Source organism: Zootoca vivipara, chromosome 13, assembly GCF_965207765.1.
Source record: "Zootoca vivipara chromosome 13, rZooViv2.hap1.1, whole genome shotgun sequence".
In the NCBI taxonomy this organism is placed as follows: domain Eukaryota; kingdom Metazoa; phylum Chordata; class Lepidosauria; order Squamata; family Lacertidae; genus Zootoca; species Zootoca vivipara.
In genome coordinates this window covers 7,518,039-7,537,879 of record NC_142596.1, presented here as the reverse complement: position 1 = coordinate 7,537,879, position 19,841 = coordinate 7,518,039, and the positions used below count along the sequence as shown (strand labels likewise).

At 43.9% G+C, this 19,841-nt stretch overlaps 1 protein-coding gene across 2 annotated transcripts in view; it reads left to right on the top strand.

The window, feature by feature from the left end:
• DUOX2 (dual oxidase 2) overlaps window positions 1-19,841 on the top strand; it is a 70,686-nt gene that overhangs the window by 29,873 nt on the left and 20,972 nt on the right. For both annotated transcript variants that reach the window (XM_060282514.2, XM_088656646.1), the window contains exons 11-18: window positions 178-280; window positions 7,371-7,528; window positions 8,872-9,038; window positions 11,833-11,951; window positions 12,906-13,043; window positions 14,729-14,845; window positions 15,742-15,944; window positions 17,237-17,422. In XM_060282514.2, the coding sequence (XP_060138497.2) occupies window positions 178-280; window positions 7,371-7,528; window positions 8,872-9,038; window positions 11,833-11,951; window positions 12,906-13,043; window positions 14,729-14,845; window positions 15,742-15,944; window positions 17,237-17,422 (1,191 nt within the window). The remainder of the gene's footprint in view (window positions 1-177; window positions 281-7,370; window positions 7,529-8,871; window positions 9,039-11,832; window positions 11,952-12,905; window positions 13,044-14,728; window positions 14,846-15,741; window positions 15,945-17,236; window positions 17,423-19,841) is intronic.

The window sequence follows — 19,841 nt, the reverse complement described above, 5'->3', positions numbered from 1 at the left end:
TAATGTTTTCAATAAGGTTGTGTTGGTCTCTGTTAGCTGTGGGCCAGGCTACTGATCTAAAGATCTGAACTGGCGGCTTCCCTGCAGTGCTGCTCATACTAGCTCAGAACTCGCAATGGATGTAGCTTTGTGGGATGCTGATGCTGTATGCTGTGTCTTTTCATCTATCCTGTTCAGAATCCCAATATCAAAACAGATAAGGATGTTTCTGACCTGCTGCTGGGGATGGCTTCTCAAATTGCTGAGAAGGAAGACAACATAGTAGTTGAAGATCTCCAAGGTAGATTTTTCCTTCTTCCTTTATTCCTGCCAGTTTTTAATCCTTCTCCCTTTCCTCTCTCTCTTTCTCTTTTAATTGCAAAACAATTTGATCCCAAACTAAGAAAAGCAACAAAAAGCAAGGAATCTTTTGCTCAGGATCATTCTAGGAAGGGTTACTTTGTGAGCTCAGCAGACTTGGGTTACCATCACAGTGCTGTTCAGATGCCTTTTTTTTTAAAAAAAATATATATATATAAAGAATGGAAGACCAGGACAATCCTAACTGGTGTAGATCACCATCTCTTACTCTCCTGTCCATTCCTTCAATACATTTACAGCCCAGGTTTTGCCTCTCTCTGCTTCCTTGTTGCACTGAAATGCAAACAATGCATGTAATCGATTCTCTCTACATCAAGCATGTCAAACCTGCGGCCCTCCAGATGTTTTGGACTACAATTCCCATCTTCCCCAACCACTGGTCCTGCTAGCTAGGGATCATGGGAGTTGTAGGCCAAAACATCTGGAGGACCGCAGGTTTGACATGCCTGCTCTACATCCTTAGGCTGAAACTGGAGAGAGTGAGGACTTGGCATTGCGCTGAACTGGGAGGGATTTGCAAAACAGCGAAAGATTTCAGTGTGTTGCAAATCTCTCTGAGGCTCAGTGAAAGTGAAGGGATTTTCCACACGCAAGCTTCTCTGAAAACATATGGAGCTTTGACTTCTCCCTCCTTAAATAGACGCCAATTGTGCGGGGCTGTGGGTGCTCCAGCCCCAACAACATTCCCCATGAAGGGGCAGGGCACCCACAATTTTTTGTGCCGGGTGCGTGTGTGCCCAACGTCAGCATGCTCAGTCGTGGAGTGCCAGCTGATGAGAGGGGCGGCCAACTCCAGGAGGTCCTGGAGTGGCTCCACACGCCACCACTACGTCCCCCCACCACATGCCTCCTTACTTTCTGGAGGCCCATTGTGGCCTCCGGAAGACCCAACGGGGGCCCCCACAGCTGCGGAAAGGCCCATCGTGGCTATGGGAAGGCCTGCCGGGGCCTGGGGAAGGCCCGAAGGCTCATTGCTACCACCCAAGGCAGGCCTTCCCGCAGCCGTGACGGGCCTCATCAGGCCTTCCCGAAGCCACAGTGGGCCTCATCAGGCCCTCCAGAGGCCACAACCCCATTTGGCCTTCTGGAGGCCACAACAGGCCTCCTCCAGTCGCATGATGTCACACATGCGCAACACATGTGATGTCACAGGCCTGCGGCAGGTAAAGAGGAAAAGAAGCCGGCAAGCACACCGAAAGACAGAAGAGGCTCTAAACAAGAAGAAGTTAAAGATCTAGAAGCTTTATGGCAAAAAATCAAAGATGAATTTAAACATAGTGAACAGCGAATGGATAAGAAATTGGGAGAGATTGACAAGAAGATTGAAGGAGCGGTGGGAGAGCTTTCGACTCAGATAAAAGATCTGTCAGTGAGATCCAAAACAATGGAAGATTCAATTAAGAAGACACAAAAAGAAGTAAAAGAGGTTAAAAAGGAAACGGATAAAGTGAAAGACAAAGTGAAAAAACTGGATAAGGCACATGAACAAATGCTTGACAATTTGGCATTGATAGAAATGAAACAAAGACAGTTGAATCTGAAATTGAGGGGTATTCCTGAAGAAACGGGAGAAGATATCAAATCGAGAATAATTGCTGAATTGGCAAAATGGATGGGAAAAACAGATGAAGAAGTGAGTCAGACAATTGTAAATGTATTTAGAATTAAGGTGAAATCTGCAAAGGCCAAAGCAAGGAAAGCACCTGGTGATTGTGTGGTGATATTCAATACAATGGAGATGAAAAATGAGATTTTAAGACTGAGTTTCACCAACAAGCTAATCATCAGTGGTAAGCCTATAATTGTGTTTAAAGAGATACCAGGAAGATTTTTGAAAAAACGCGACAATTATAAAGCAATGGTGGCCTTGCTTAAGAGAAATGGAATTCAACATAGATGGGAATACCCCGAAGGAATGATGTTTCATTATAAGGAGAAGAGACATGTGCTGACAAGTATACAGGATATCGGAAAATTCTTGAGGAAGTACGAAAAATTTTTGGGAGAGTTGGACCCAGAACTAGCTGTTCTGGCAGAAGTAACAGCGGAAGAGGAAGAAGACCCAAGACCACAAAGAAGGAGGAGAAAGAGAAGAGAGGAAGAAGAAGAAAAGGCAGAGGAAGAAGACCAAGATCAAGAGTCAGAGAGAGAGGAAGAAGAAGAAGAAGATAAGGATTTAAATAAAGAACCCGACCAAGTTTAGTAAAATAATTTTCTGCTCTTCCTGATAGTAGGAAGTAAAATGGCATTGAAGTTACATTCCTGGAACGTGAATGGCTTGAATAATAAGACTAAAAGGAATAAAATTGATCATGTTTTGAAGAAGAAGAATTTGGATATAATTTGTCTTCAGGAAACACATGTGGCAAAAAAACATAGTTATATTCTTAAAAATAAAAGGTTGGGTAAAGAGTTTATAAGTTCGATGGAAAAGAAAAAGAGAGGAGTGGTCTTGTATATAAAGGAGAAATTAGATCCGAAATTGATTTTTAAAGATGAAGAAGGAAGAATAATCGCGGCTCAAATATCGATTGAGGGAGAAAAAATGTTAGTGGTGGGAATCTATGCACCGAATGAAAATAAGGCTGAATTCTACAAGAATCTGGAGGAAAGGTTGACTGAATATATGGATCAAAAGATAATGCTTATGGGCGATTTCAATGGAGTGACAGTGCCAGAATTGGATAGGACCAAGAAAAGGAAGAATGAAGGTAAATTACCAAAATCCTTCTTTGAACTAGTAGAAAACCTGGGTCTAGTGGATATTTGGAGACTGAGGCACCCTACAACTAAACAATTTACATTCTTCTCAGAACCAAATCAGAGTTCGGGAAGGATAGATAACATGTGGATCTCCAAGGAACTAGTGCCCAGGGTGAGTAAAACAGAGATAATACCACGTACACTGTCAGACCATAACTCTATATTCATGGAATTGAAAAACAAAGACCAAAAGTCCTTCAGGTGGAGAATGAACGAAGATTTATTTGATGATAAAGAGGTGGTCTCGAAAGCTAAGAAGACCCTGAAAGACTATTTTCATTGGAATTTATACAAGGATACCGGACTGGATATGGTATGGGATGCAAGTAAAGCAGTGATGAGAGGCTTTCTAATACAGCAAAACAGTTTTCTGAAACGAAAGAAAGAAAGGAAGAAAGAAGAAATTTTGAAATGTCTCATGGAAAATGAGAAGAACCTGATTGATAAACCCGAGAATCAGCAAATAAAGAATAATATAAAGATGTTACAGACACAATTCTCCATGTTGATCAATCAGGAGATTGAGTGGAAAATAAAACAAATGAGACAAAGAAATTTCGAATCGGCGAATAAAACAGGAAAACTGTTGGCTTGGCAGTTAAGGAAACGTCAAAATCAGAACATAATAACTAAGATTAAAACAGAGGGAGGAACGACGGAAGATTCAAAGGAGATTAAGAAAACCTTTCAAAAATTCTATAAGGATTTGTATTGCAAAAAGAAAGAAGATGAGAAGAAGATCAGTGAGTATCTAGGAAAATATGGATTGAAACCAATTCCAGAAGAAGAGAGGAAAAAGCTAAATAACAGGATAACGACACAAGAATTACAACAAGCAATAGGGAGAATGAAACAAGGTAAAGCACCAGGACCAGATGGTTTAACGGCGAAATATTATAAAGTACTGAATGAACTGTTGGTTCCAGTTTTAGAGGAAATGATGAATGATATTCTGTTGGGGGGAAAGATCCCAAATACATGGAAAGAGGCATACATAACATTGATCCCAAAGCCGGATACGGATGGCTTAGAAGTCAAAAATTATAGACCAATCTCATTATTGAATAATGATTACAAACTCTTTGCAGATATAATGTCCAAGAGATTGAAAGAAGTTTTAAATCAAATAATACATAAGGATCAGGCTGGTTTTCTTCCTGGTAGACAGCTAAAGGATAATGTAAGACACATAATAGATGTAATAGAATATCTGGAGACCAAGATAGATAAACCAGCTGTCTTGATGTTTGTAGATGCTGAGAAAGCTTTTGACAATATATCTTGGCAATTCATGAAGAGGAATTTGGAATCAATGGTTGGGAAGAATACATTCGTGAATGGGATCGAGGCGATCTATTCAGAGCAAAAGGCAAGATTGATAATTAATAACACCCTAACAGAATATTTTGAAATCACAAAAGGAACTAGACAGGGTTGCCCTTTATCACCGTTATTGTTCATCATGGTCCTGGAAATATTATTGATCAGATTAAGAGACCTAATTAGAGGTATTAAGGTAGGTGCAAAGCAATTTAAAGTGAAAGCCTTCGCAGATGATTTAGTTTTAACATTGGAAAATCCAAAGGAAAGTGTTGCAGAAGCTATAGAAGTAATGGAGAAATTTGGTCAATTGGCAGGATTCAAATTAAATAGACAAAAAACCAAGGTTATGGCAATGAATATGTCGAAAGAAGAAAAACAGGAATTACAGTTAAAACATGGACTCGACGTGGCTAAAAAGGTAAAATATTTGGGAATATGGATGATAGCAAAGAATATTAATCTTTACAGTGATAATTACGAACAAGTATGGAAGGAAATAAAGAAAGACCTGGAAAGATGGACTAATATGAAAATGTCATTCTTAGGAAGAATTGCAACAATAAAAATGAATGTATTACCTAAGATGTTATTCCTATTTCAAACTATACCTGTGGTTAAAGGTACGAGGCAATTCCAAGAGTGGCAAAAGATTTTATCAAGATTTGTCTGGCAGGGGAGAAAACCTAGAATAAAACATAAGATTTTGGTAGATAAGAAAGAAAGAGGTGGATTCGCCCTGCCAGACTTGAGACTTTATTACGAAGCGTCCTGTATCTGTTGGATAAAAGAATGGATAACTCTAGAGAATACGGACTTGTTAGATTTGGAAGGTTTTAACAATAGATTTGGATGGCATGCATATTTATGTTATGACAAAAAGAAATCACATACCGGGTTTACGAATCATGTGATAAGAAGATCTCTGTACGAGGTGTGGGAAAGAAATAAAAGGCTGTTAGAGACTAAAACACCCTGGTGGGTCTCACCAGCAGAGGTATTAACAGTTAAGAAAGTAAATATGGAAAAGAGGCGGGCCACGTATGAGGAAATCTTGACGAAAACTGAAAAAGGATGGAGTTTAAAACCTTTTGAGGACATTAAAGGAGTGTTAACAGGATGGATAGAATACCATCAAATAAATGATGTGCTTAAAGAAGATAGAAAAATAGGTTTTGAGGATAAAAGATCCAAATTTCAAATAGAAGTGCTAGAAGGCAAAACAAAGCTTTTGACAAAGATGTATGATCTGTTGTTGGAGTGGTATACAAAAGATGAGTTGACAAAAGAAGTGATGATTAAATGGGCAAAAGATTTGGGGCATAATATTGAATATGATGCGTGGTTGAAACTATGGAATCAAACTTTAAGATTTACAGCATGTACTGCCTTGAAAGAAAATGTATATAAGATGATGTACAGATGGTATTTAACTCCAGTTAAGTTAGCTAAAATGTATAGAATGAGTGATAAAAGTTGCTGGAAATGTAAAGAGAAAGATGGTGAATTTTATCATATGTGGTGGACATGCGAAAAAGTTAAAAGATTTTGGGAAAGTTTATATAATGAATTGAAAAAGATGTTTAGATATACCTTCCCAAAAAAACCAGAAGCATTTTTGTTAGGAATAATAGGAGGAGAGATTAGAAAAGAAGATCAAACACTGTTTATGTATGCAACAACCGCGGCTAGGACTTTGTTAGCCCAAAAATGGAAACTACAGGAATTACCTACAATTGTGGAGTGGCAGATAAAAATGATGGACTATGCTGAACTTGCTAGATTGACATGCAAGATTCGTGACCAGGGGGAGACAAGGTTTCAAAAGGACTGGAGTAAATATGTGGACTATATGGAGAAAAACTGTAGATCATTAAAAACTCTCGCAGGATTAAAATAAACCTTACGAATTGACCAATATGTTAAAAAAGGAACTGCAAAAAAGGGAATTAACAAGAAAACCGCATGAAGGGAGGGGGGGAAGTCATAGCTCGGCGGAGCAAGGTAAAAAATGTGAATATAAGATTTTGTATAAAAGATTGGTTTTGTTAATTTGTTGAATTTGGAAAATCGGAATAAAATGTATTTAAAAAAAAAAAAAAAAAGATGTCACAGGCCTGCACTGGGCACAAACAAAGTGGGGCAAAACCTGGCACCCATGCCTCCTTACATTGGGTTGGCTTGGAAAACCACAGGACTGACCTCACTTCAAGTCACAGAAGGGAGGTGGGAATCCTTCTCCCTTGCAATGAGCCTTAGGTTGCTTTGCAATATATTGAGACATTTCACCCTTTTTGCAAAGTTTTGGTACAACAGGGAAGTTGGGGGGGGGAACAGTTTAACTCTTTCTGCTGTTGTTCTCCTCAAATGTCCCCTCAGATCAGGTTTCCCTTACTATCAGATAGGGATGGAGAGAGGAATTTGATTCAATTTCAATTTAAAGTTGAATTTACCCAATTCTCACATTGCAAAACAAAAAACCAGCTGGAACCTGGCCAGGTCTATTAATTCACCATGAACTCCGTTCGTTTCAGTGGGCCTATTATGAGTAAGGATGGCAGAGAAACTTGATTCAGTTCACATTTAAAGGCAAGCGAACTTGATTTGCCTTTTTTTTTTATAGGCAAACTAAAATTTAGCCATCCTCTAAAATTTGCTCTGCTCCGAGTTTTGCAATAGAGAGGAAGCTCAGCATTTACCGTGGAACCACTTTTACATTTCCACTTACAGCTTAAAGCTGAACAGGGATGCCTTGGCACTAACACTAAGGAGTCCTAATGTGGAAGCAGGTGGAAGAAGGGTTCCTTCTAGAGCAGATGCCCGTCTGAGCGCTCAGAGGTGCCTTGCCAAGGCCACCATTCTGCTCTCTGCAGGGACTCTTCTGTGTTGCAGTGCCTTGATGGTCCTGTGTTGCACTTGTTCTCCAGATTACTGGTACGGGACCCTGAAGTACTCCCGCATGGACTTCGTAGCCAACTGGATTCACCGTGGGCGGGACCTTGGATTAACTACCTATAATAAAGCAAGGGAGTTCTTCAACCACTCCGTGGCTACCAAGTGGCAGGACATCCACCCAAATGAAACGGTACTCTGTCAGAGGTGTTGTAGGGGGTGGGGGCATAGATAAGCCGGGCATTAAACAGGGTGCATTTTGTCTCCTATAAGCAGGACCATCCGCGGAGATGGAGCATTTCCCCAAGTGCCTATAAGAGCAACCCTGCATTTCTGTGCTGCACCCCGTAGAAAATCAGACATTACCTGAGAAAATTCAGGCAGCTGAAGCATTGCAAGAGAGGCAAAGCCTCACAATTTTGCAACCCTTCAACTTAGTAGAAGAGCACCTGTTTTGCACGCATCAGCTCCCGGGTTCAATCCTTGACATCTCCAATTATATATTTTTAAAAATCATGTATCAGATGGGGGAGGGGGGAATTACCTCCTTGAGTCCCTGGGGATCTGTTGCTAGTCGGAGCAGACATTGCTAGATATAAATCATCTGACCTACTACGGTATAAGTCAGCTTCACCGCTCCACAGCTTTCAGGCCTGCCCATTGCCCTCTTTAAGACAGCCTTCCCTAGTCTCCAGCCCCCAGGTGTTGTTGAACTACAATTCCCATCATCCCTGGCCATTAGCCCTGCTGTAGTCCAGCATCTGAGGGGCCAAAGTTAAGGAAGGTCTTTGGGAGATGTACAAGCTCAAAAGGGACCCAGGTGGCGCTGTGGGTTAAACCACAGAGTCTAGGGCTTGCTGATCAGAAGGTCGGCGGTTCGAATCCCTGCAACAGAGTGAGCTCCCGATGCTCGGTCCCAGCTCCTGCTCACCTAGCAGTTCAAAAGCACATCAAAGTGCAAGTAGATAAATAGGGACCACTCCGGCGGGAAGGTAAACGGTGTTTTCGTGTGCTGCTCTGGTTCGCCAGAAGCAGCTTTGTCATGCTGGCCACATGACCCGGAAGCTGTCTGCAGACAAATGCTGGCTCCCTCGGCCTATAGAGCGAGATGAGTGCCGCAACCCCAGAGTCGGACACGACTGGACCTGATGGTCAGGGGCCCTTTTACCTTTACAAGCTCAAAAAAGCCACAGAGCACTTTCTCACCAAGCACTGTAGCACTGCTTCCATAGCACCTGCAGAAAAATGTTTTGAAGGCTTTTGTTCTTCTACTGCATGATCAGAGTGAAGCTGCTTTGGTTGACAGATTCAAAGCAGCCTCTCTCTTTCTGTATATGCCATACATATGGTATACACAATTGCTTCCACCAAAGGATCCTGGGAACTGTAATTTAGCCTTCACAAAATCCCCAGGATTCTTTGAGGGGGAAATAATGTGCTTTAAATGTACGGTGTCGATGCAGCCTCTAACCAAGCAGCCTGGAAAGCCTCCCGCTCGTCTTGATGCAACAACCTAACCTTGCGGCTTGTTCCCAGCTTTGCAGAGAACTTGCAGAGATGTACGGCAGTGACACAGACCGCCTGGAACTGCTGCTTGGGGGCCTGTTGGAAGCTGATAGAAAGCTCTTCCGCAGCATCATTCAGGACCAGTTTCTTCGCTTACGGGATGGAGACCGGTTCTGGTTTGAAAACACCAAGAATGGGTAACAGCTAACCAACTTTTTGCATGGGGCGCATGTACAACGGGAAGGCCAGCTTGCAGAAAGAGGGAGGAAATTTCTTGCTGTTGCCACCAAGTACCAGAAACTGTAGACTGATTCACACTACAAATTTACATCATATTTGTGACTCCTGGGAGCCATAGTTTCCTCCTCACAGAGCTACAGTGTGCAGCACCTTTATAACAATCCGCAGTTTCCCAGGGCTCTCCGGGGGAAGTCATGTACATTTAATATGCTTTAACCGCATCATGGGGATCCATACTCTGTGACAGAGGTTGGAAAGATGTGGCCACCCCCCCCCCCATGTGTCATTGGACTTGAACTCTCATCATCCCCTGCCAGCAAGACCAAAAGCCAGGGATGATGGGAGTTGTAGTCCAGCAAACTGGAGGACCACAGTTTCTCTCCCCACCCTGCTCTATAATGTCTCAAATACAGCCCCCCCCCAAGGAGGAGGGCCAGATTCCCCATCCCTGGCATTCAGGTTTTGAGAGAGCCCTTCAGCAAGGGCTTGAGTACAGCCACTTCCCTCTCCTCCTTTTCCTTCCATTCTTGCCTTCTGTCTGGGCCAAACCTGCACCATCCTGTTTGCAGGATGAGAGTGCAAACAAAATGTGTTGCGGTTACTGCTGTTCCTCCTCCTCCTCCTCCTTGCTCCTCCAGCAGCAGCAGCGGGGCCAGGAGGCTCCAGGGATTGGCAGTGGACCTCTTAGTAGGATGTGAGCCTTGGAAATGCTTGAAAACGCCAAGCCCCGATGCTATACCTGTCTAAGTCAGGGATGGGGGACTTTGTTCAGCCTGAGGGCCACATTGCCTCATGGGCAACCTTCTAGGGGCCATGTACCAGTGGTGGGTGGGGCCAGATGCAAAAGTGGGTGCAGCTTTATACAGTAAGTTACATTCCAGTCATGCAGAGGTGAGAGGTTTCTGTACCCACAGACACGCTTTTCGCATCCAGGAATAATAATAATAAAAATTAATAATTTATTATTTATACCCTGCCCATCTGGCCAGGTTCCCCCAGCCACGGCTTCCAACAAAATATTAAAATACAGAAATTCATCAAACATTAAAAGCTTCCCTAAACAGGGCTGCCTTGAGATGCCTTCTAAAGGTCTGGTAATTGTTATTCTCTTTGACCTCTGGTGGGAGGGCATTCCACAGGGTGGGTGCCACTACCGAGAAGGCCCTCTGCCTGGTTCCCTGTAACTTGGCTTCTCGTAGCGAGGGAACCGCCAGAAGGCCCTTGGCGCTGGACCTCAGTGTCCGGGCAGAACGATGGGGGAGGAGACGCTCTTTCAGGTATACTGGACCAAGGAAAACAAGGCATTCTCACAGTTCAAAGACACAGAGCAGCCAGGCAAAAGCACTCCTGGAGGGTTTGGCTTTTGGAAGTGGGTGTGGCCTGTGGAGACAGATAGGGCTGTAAGACCAATATTGGTCCTCCAGCGCTGAGGTTCCCCAACCCTGGTCTAAATGAATGAGCAGCCCTAGAAGTTGTTGTGACAACAATGATAAATCTTCTCGGTGCAGAGGGCAGTGGGGCAAGCTACTCTAAAAGGAAAGGGAAAAAAGACACTGGGGCTGTGGATATGAGAGGGTTGGAAGTTCAGTGCTAATTGCTGAGTGGGAAGGATCACATTTTCACAGCAGCAAATTGCAGGCTGAGTGATGGGAAAATGTATTTCTCTTGAAACTGAGGCACTAGCTTGTGGAAAGATTTAACTCTCCTGACTTCATAACTGCACCGTCCCTGTGCAATATCTTTTTATAAAAAAAAATAAGCCAACATCAATAAGCTAATTTTCTTAAAAGTCATATATACTCAGGAGGTGCACATGGTATGATAAATTCTCCAGCTTTTGTGCTGGTACAAGGAATAGTTAAATGGCAAGATTGTGTGCATGTTGCAAATCTCTACAAGCACAACATTTTGAATATTAGATGTAAAGTGCAGCCACCTGAACATTTAACCCCCCCAAAACTGCCCATGGTTCTACTGCCCGAGGTTCTAGACCTTATGGCTATAAAGGCACACTTGAAAATGCAGAGCAGTGTGAAATCTCCAAAGCCATAAGATGCCATCTCCATTGGTTCAGGCCAGGGCTTCCATGTCCTGCATAATATCAAGATGCCCCCTACATATTTCAGAGCTTCACAAAAATTCCAAGCACGCACAAACATGTTTAATTTGCACAGTGTACATACATGGCATAGGGACCCAGGTGGCTCTGTGGGTTAAACCACTGAGCCTAGGGCTTGCTGATCAGAAGGTCAGCGGTTCGAATCCCTGTGGCGGGGTGAGCTCCCGTTGCTCGGTCCCAGCTCCTGCCAACCTAGCAGTTCGAAAGCACGTCAAAATGCAAGTAGATAAATAGGAACCGCTACAGCGGGAAGGTAAACGGTGTTTCCGTGTGCTGCTCTGGTTCGCCAGAAGTGGCTTTGTCATGCTGGTCACATGACCTGGAAGCTGTACGCCGGCTCCCTCGGCCAATAATGCGAGATGAGCGCGCAACCCCAGAGTCGGTCACGACTGGACCTAATGGTCAGGGGTCCCTTTACCTTTACCTTTACATACATGGCATAATTCATATCTGTTGGCACGGAATTTGGATCTGAAGCTTGGGGCCATCGGGAAGGGGGAAATAGGTCACCAGTTTAAAGGGATCATGTATCAAGTACTGTACTAGCAGTGCGCTTCTGCCCAGGACCCCACAGACTACAACAGGCTGGGGCTTCACTTAACCCTTTTGCTGACTCCTTGTTCCTTTCTCAGGTTATTCTCCTCTGACGAGATTAAAGAAATTAAAAGTACCACATTCCATGACATCCTGGAAGCTGTCACTGATGCAGAGTCAAAAGACATCCAGGCAAAAGTGTTTTTCTTGCACGACGGTGGGTTTTATGTTCTGGGCTGTCGACCAGTTGGTATAGCAACCCCACAGGATCCGTTCCATAACCCTTGTCTACTTATCCAAATAGACCAGGACCAGACACCATGGTTTGGTGTTGCTTGTTCAGATAATCTGGAATTAAAACTCACTACAATTTGTCATGGTTTGGAAACAAAACAACAAACTGTGTTGAAACAGAAAGTGAATATTTCTTTTCTGTTCCCTGCAGCTGTGTTAGAGAAGGGGAGATGGGAGCATATAAGCCCAAGGGTGTGTGTGTGGGTTGTTGTTTTTAATACGTTAAGCTGTGGTTGTTTGGGCTATGTCTGAATGCAGCCAGAGGTTTTAACCAGACTGAATATGATCCAGATTGAAAATGATCCACTCTCATTCAAAAGGCTTGAAGCAATTTAAATATATCAATATTTCATTTGGAAAAAGGAATAATGTAGGCTTTTTGGGGTGGTTGGTTTTTTTTGCACCTTGTGATATTTACAGTGGGAGCATTTTTATGACATTCCTTCCATCTTGCTGCAAGAGCGGCGTCATTTATTTTGATGTTAGATGCCACAATCTCTTCAGTCCATTGTTGCGGTATGGAGTAATTTCCAGAATTTCAACACACTATCCCCTCAGTGTACCCACACCTGTAAACCTAGATCACCTGAGATGCTTTCTGTCTGCTAGAGAGATAGAGAAGCAGTAAAAATGCCATTGCCAAAGCGAGCTCCATCCCTTTTGGCCAGAGAACTTGGAGCAAGTTGTCTCTTGGCCTGGATGGGAGTTGACATAAGATCAAAGCGTCGCTGGAGTGGGGTGGGTCTGCGTATGAATTGCAACCATGGGAGAGATAAATACTTGCTGCATTTATGCAATCTTCAGGAACTCTTGGGTGGGTGAGGGCACAAGTGATCAGTTTGGTCTAATGCCCCGGCCACTTTGTCTGTCTTCCCAGGTGCTCCATGTCCTCAGCCCCAGCAAGTGACTTCAGAGTTGCTGCCCGTCTGCGTCAAGCTAACCGTACTGGATTACTTCGCAGGGAGTGTACCTGGATTTGTGATCACCATCCTTGCTCTCTGTTGCTTCCCTCTAGGTTTGTTTCAGACCAGGTTTTGCTTACTTTACATCCCAAGGAGGGGTTGGATTGGGGTCATGTCCTTAGGGGTGCTGCACTGCTATCAAAAGTTTCTGCAAAGTATGGCCATGTTTATATGATGAGTCTTCCATGAGTCATTGGTACTGAGTCTAAGCCAGGCATCCCCAAACTTCGGCCCTCCAGATGTTTTGGACTACAATCCATAGCTGCCAAGTCTCCCATATTCCCCGGGAAACCCCCGTTTTTCCAGCCGTTCCCAGCTGGAAAAACGGATTTTTTTGTTTTTCCCCGGTTTACTTACCGGCCGGGGGAGGCTCCTTCTGCACTTGTCTGGAGTCTCTGGACATGCGCAGAAGCGATTTCTGGCGCGACGGCCATTTTGAAACAGGGCGGAGCATGCTCAAGAAGCGGCTTTTGAAGCTGCTCTGCCCAGTTCCAAAATGGCGGCAGCGCGACTTCCGGTGCGACGGCCATTTTGTAACTGGGCAGAGCATGCTCAGAAGCGACTTCCGGTGCTGCTCTACCCAGTTCCAAAATGGCAGCAGCGCTACTTCCGGTCTGCCGATCCCTTATTTTTCCGGCAGGAACTTGGCAGGTATGCTACAATCCCCATCATCCGTGACCACTGGTCCTGTTAGCTAGGGATCATGGGAGTTGTAGGCCAAAACATCTGGAGGGCCGCAGTTTGGGGGTGCCTGGTCTAAGCTGATTTAATCAGTGGGCGACCCCAAACACTGCCGCCGGTTCTGCAGCTTCCAGATTATGCAGCTCTTAACCTGTACTATTTTGAGGAGAGTCATGTGTTCTTGCTGAAACTGATGTCACACCTTTTGCGTTGCTCCTTCCAAGCACAGGTCCCCACTTTAAAGTTCTTTCCCCCCCCTGAAAACCCACTCTTTGAAGCTGAATTGGAGCAAACAGCCACTGGGGTTTTCATTCAGTTCATTAGGCATTAAAAGGCGAAATTTTACCAAATTCACAGTTTCCAAAACAATATTTGAACCAAGACAGTCATCCTCTGAAATTCACACTTCTCCAAATTTTGCTGTGTGGTTTTTCCAACCAAGTAACATGTGCAAACATGAACATGCTAGGATGAAAAGTGCATATAATAAATGCATATATTGCTGAACATAAACCTATAGAAGTTTCTTATATTAGGGGAAATTGCTTTGCAAAAATGTAGGATATTAGGAAAAGCTGCCTCTCAAAATGTGTCTATTTGGAGAAATTCACACTAAAATGCTGATGGATTTTCACGAGAGCTTTTTATTTAAAAAATATAATTAAATTGAAAACGTGGAGAACCAATTTTAAGATTGGAGAACTGAGAGAAACTGAAATTGGCATATTCACCTATCTCTAGGACCAACCACCACGTTGAAAAAGACCATGGTTTGTTTGTTTATTATTTATTTCATAAAATGTATAGTTTGATCAGGAATGGGGAATATGTGTCTCCAGGTGTTACTGGACCGCAACGCTCATCCTCCCTGCTGGCTGTGGCTGATGAGAGTTGCAGACCAAAATACCTGGTGGGCACCAAGTTGGAGAAGGCTGTTTCAGGAGTTGGCAGTGGGTCCCCTGCAATGCCAAGCCCCAGCACGGTCATTAGCGGCAAGCAACCCTGGCTGCTAGGGCTTAGCTTTGCATCCAGGCATGTCCCATTGGTGTCTCTGCAGTGAGTCTGTTTGTCGCCTGGATCGTTGCTGCCTTTCGGAGGAGAGCATTCAAGAAGCTGCAGAAGAAGAAGCAAAGCCCCTCGGTGCAGGCAGAAATATCTGCAGATTCTATCCACGGTGAGGCATTTCCCAAAGCATCAGGCCCCAGAGGCTCCTGCAGATGCAGGAGTAGCGGGGAAAGTCTCCTTGAATATCTTTTGTTCTTTGCTCAGCAAACAGTATTATTACTTCCTCTCTACATCTATGCTAGGGGTATGTGGGGTGTTAGGGGAGGGCTGGTACTTCTGGTGGAGGACATGCCATGCTCCTTCTGGGGTAGTTTGTCCACCTTGGTCTCCTACCTTTGGTCCCCTGCCCCTCTCACCTGTGGCTCCGGTCAGCATGCGACAGAGGCCACACCCTGGGAATGACTTTGACTGACCGGCTAAACCTGGTGAGGGTAGCCGATGGATCCTGTGCATTAGCGACTTTCTCTGCATACGAAGACAGTCTCTGGCGGATTGAGTGGATGAGACCAATAATTCAGGGGTCAGCAAACTTTTTCAGCAGAGGGCCGGTCCACTGTCCCTCAGATCTTGTAGGGGGCGGGACTATATTTTGAAAAAAAATATGAACGAATTCCTATGCGCCACAAATAACCCAGAGATGCATTTTAAATAAAAGGACACATTCTACTCATGTAAAAACACGCTGATTCCCGGACCGCCCGCAGGCCGGATTTAGAAGGTGATTGAGGCGGATCCGGCCCCTGGGCGTTAGTTTGCCTACCCATGCAATAATTGGTCCAATGGTCAAGAAGGCAGTTTCTGCACCTGCTGCAGAGGGAAGTGAGGGGCAGATGGAGCTTGCCAACCTGGGAAGGTAGCCCATCTAGAAGAAGGAAAGCTCTGATGCTAAAATTATTATTAAAATTCCTGTGTGTTTTTGGTTGTATCTGTTTCAATTTATCCCACTTGCCTCCTTGGGTCCTGAACCCAAGGCAAGATATCAATAAATCTATTCCTTTCTCCCAGCATTTGAATGGCAAGACTCCAAGACAGACAGCTCTCTAGTCTACCTTCAGCTGCAGGAAGACAAGGGGATCAAAGTTCTTGACTGCAAGTTGGCCGTGCTTCGGAGCATCTTTCTGAAAAGCCAGCAAAAGGTGGAGACCGTCCTTTCCAACAACAAGGGCAACAAAACCTTGCTGTTGAAGATCCCCAAAGAATATGACCTGGTATGCAACTTGTACGGTGTCTGTCTGCTTGTTTACTCATTCATTAACTATATTGAAAACATTAGACTTGTTCACATGCTGCTGTCTGTACCCATGGACCATACCTGCCAAGTTGCTGTCCGAGAAATAAGGGACCGGGCCGGAAGTAGCAGACCGGAAGTAGCGCTGCCGCCATTTTGGAACTGGGCGGAGCATGCTCAGAAGTGACTTTTGATGCTGCTTTGCCCAGTTCCAAAATGGCCGCCGCGCCAGAAGTCGCACTGCAGCCATTTTGGAACTGGGCAGAGCAGCATCAAAAGTCACTTCTGAGCATGCTCCGCCCAGTTTCAAAATGGCCGCCGCGCCAGAATAAACCGGGGAAAAACAAAAAAAATCTGTTTTTTCAGCTAGGAACAGCTGGAAAAATGGGGATTTCCCGGGGAATACGGGAGACTTGGCAGCTATGCCATGGACAAGTGTTGTACAGCTCAAATGTTGTGTACACAGTCTGTACGCTCCTTGGACATTGTATGTGAATAACTTTAAGAGTGTGCACAGGCCCAGATTAAGACATGCTGAAGCCCTGAGCCACGTGTGGGGAACCTTTGTCCCTCCAGGTAGTGCTGAATTGCCACTTCCATCAGGCCCAACAAGCATGCCAACGGCCCCAGGGATTATGGGAGTTGTAGTTCTGCAGCATCTGGAGGGTCAAAGGTTCCCAGCACCTGCTCTAAGCTGTGTCAGGTTTAAGAGGGCCTATTCAATTGCATTGCCAAAAATATGCATCATTCTAACAGAAATGGACATAGAAATAATAAAAAATTATATTTGCCTTTATATACTGATACATAGATGAAGATGCAACTAAAAAAACTAAAACATTTGTCTTCCAGTAAGCATATCTGCATTTGAAATGCTTTCAAACAGAAATGTCTTCTGATTTCTTACTTAGCATATATGAAAACTGTTGACATACAGAAAGACAATTATGCTAAACTTTAAATATAGTTTAAAGATGTATTTATAGGTCCTTTGAAATATTTAAGCTTCAGCTTCAATCCAGCACTGAGCATGCAGCTCAGGTATTTGTGTCCACACATTGAACACTCATTGAATGTAATGTCTGTTGAAATCCTGACTTCCTGTCAGCCAAAATCCCTTATTAAGCCTCAGTTTAAAACAAATCAATTAACAGCAGCTGAAGCAACATTGTCCATCCAATGTTTTTAGTTGCTATGTAGAAAGATAAAAAAGGAGATATTCCTGAGAAGGGATTTCCACAATCAGAACTACTCCATCTCATTTATTCATAGGTGTTGCAATTTGATGGAGAGGCAGAGCGAAAGGAGTTTCTTAATCGTCTGAAGGTCTACCTTGAAAGAAATGGACTCTCTCTCCACATATCCGACATGAAGGAACAGCAGCTGCTGAAGAAGGCTGTTACCAAGGAGCAGAGAAAGGACATCCTAGATATTTTCTTCAGGCATATATTTGCCCAGGTACTCTCATAACACTAGAACTTGGGGACATCCAAGAAGTTGGCTGTTGGAAGATTCAGGACAGACAAAAAAGCAACTGACTTCTGTTGGTGCACCAGGTTAATTGAATGTATTCAACTTAATCCTATTCAGAGTAAACCCATTAAAAGGAATGAAACTAAGTTAGCCATGGTTATTAACTGCAATGAATCGAATAAAGGTAAAGGTAAAGGGACCCCTGACCGTTAGGTCCAGTCGCTGACAACTCTGGGGTTGTGGCGCTCATCTCGCTTTACTGGCCGAGAGAGCTGGCATACAGCTTCCGGGTTATGTGGCCAGCATGACAAAGCCGCTTCTGGCGAACCAGAGCAGCACACGGAAATGCCGTTTACCTTCCCGCTGTAGCGGTACCTATTTATCTACAGTGGTGCCTCGCTTAACGAATGCCCTGCTTAACGAAATTTCCGCTTAACGAAATGATTTTTCGAGCGGAGGTTGCCTCGCTAGACGAATTCATTTTATGAAAAATTCATCTAGCGAATCGCGGTTTCCCATAGGAATGCATTGAAATTCAATCGATGCGTTCCTATGGGCAAAATATATATATATATAAAATTCAATGCATTCCTATGGGATTCGCTAGACGAATTTTTTGTTATAAGAAAAGACCTGTGGAACGAATTAAATTCGTCTAGCGAGGCACCACTGTACTTGCACTTCATGCTTTCGAACTGCTAGATTGGCAGGAGCAGGGACCGAGCAACGGGAGCTCACCCCGTCGCAGGGATTCGAAACCGCCGATCTTCTGATCGGCAAGCCCTAGGCTCTGTGGTTTAACCCACAGCGCCACCCGCATCCCTTCTACTAAGATATAAATAGCTGCAAATGTAAACGTCTGTCTCTGAGAACATGTAGAAGGCAAACAAGATAAGCCGACGATGTTATTGTGTATAATCAAGGTAATTTGCCATGTGTACGTGAAAAAGAGCCTCAGTGTTGCACTGTGTTACTCAGGCAAATGTTTCCAACTCTTTCCTTAAATAGCCCTTCTCGGGGATAGATCTGTGCTTGTGCCTACCTATTTGACAAAAACCTTTCAGTATAGGACAGCTACTTTTAGAGTCCCACAGGGGATGTGTTCCCATCATGACTTCCTCCACTTCCTCCTTGAAAAATGCTCATCCCACCAAGAGGATTGCATGTCAGTGACGCTGTCAGAATCTACTACTCAGAGTAGATTCACTGAAATTAATGAAGGACACGTGTTCACTAACTTCAGTGGGTGCATACTGTGTAGGGCTAGCGTTGGGTATAACCCTAGGCAAATTTGGCACATATTTTTTTAAGCCCCCTTCAAAAATGCAGAGCCTGATGAGCATGGCAAGAAGGAGCATGGTAGTTTGTTTCATTTCATTCATTTTTTAAAATCCCACCCTTTCTCCAAGATGTTCAGAATCATGCACATCCTCCATTTTTATCCTCACAGATATACCTTGGGTGCTCAGTGAGAGTTGGAGACAGTGGCAGGCCTAAGATTTCCCCAGTGAGATTCGAACCTGCTGTCCTTTGTGTATTCCCAGCATTCTAACCCCACCTCCAAATACTGCCTCTCAAATATTGCAGTAAGCAAAAGGGTGGGGAAAAGACAGCTAAGGCCAGCATTTCTTATTTATATATATGATTTTTATTAAATTTTCTGTTTTACATTTTAAAATACTCATTTTACATCTGTCAGGGGATTGTTGCGGCTACTCCCGAGTAAAGACGCTCCAGTCTGCTCTGTCTTTAAGAGTTTTATTGTGCATACTATTTACAGTGCAGAGACATCAGAAAACATGACTGCCTAGTCGCTCCCAGAATCTGGCAATACCGCCTTCCGGTTTCTGGTCCAACATAATATGAAAGAACATTCCCTTGCACTTCTTGCCAGAAATCTTTGCCCAAATGTGGCATGAATAAGTCATTGCTCATTCTTCCTTACAGCAGCTTGTCTCCCAGTGTGAGAACTATGTCCTTTTAATTGTTGGGGATTTCCTGTATTCTTTTTTGTTAACCCTAAAATAGAGGCACTTACATAATGCTTTCATGATCCGATTGATGTTCTGTGGAGACAGAAATCAAACCTTGGTTGATAAGTTATTTTAAACTAATATTTAATAGTTTAAGTTATTTTAAAGTAATATTTAATAGTTTAAGTTATTTTAAACTAATATTTGCAGGAGTGCCTGGCGTGCTATGGTTCATGGGGCATAGCTGCCAAGTCTCCCGTATTCCCTGGGAAACCCCCGTTTTTCCAGCTGCCCCCAGCCGAAAAAATGGATTTTTTTGTTTTTTCCTGGTTTATTCTGGCGCGGTGGCCATTTTGGAACTGGGCGGAGCATGCTCAGAAGCGACTTTTGATGCTGCTTTGTCCAGTTCCAAAATGGCTGCAGCGCAACTT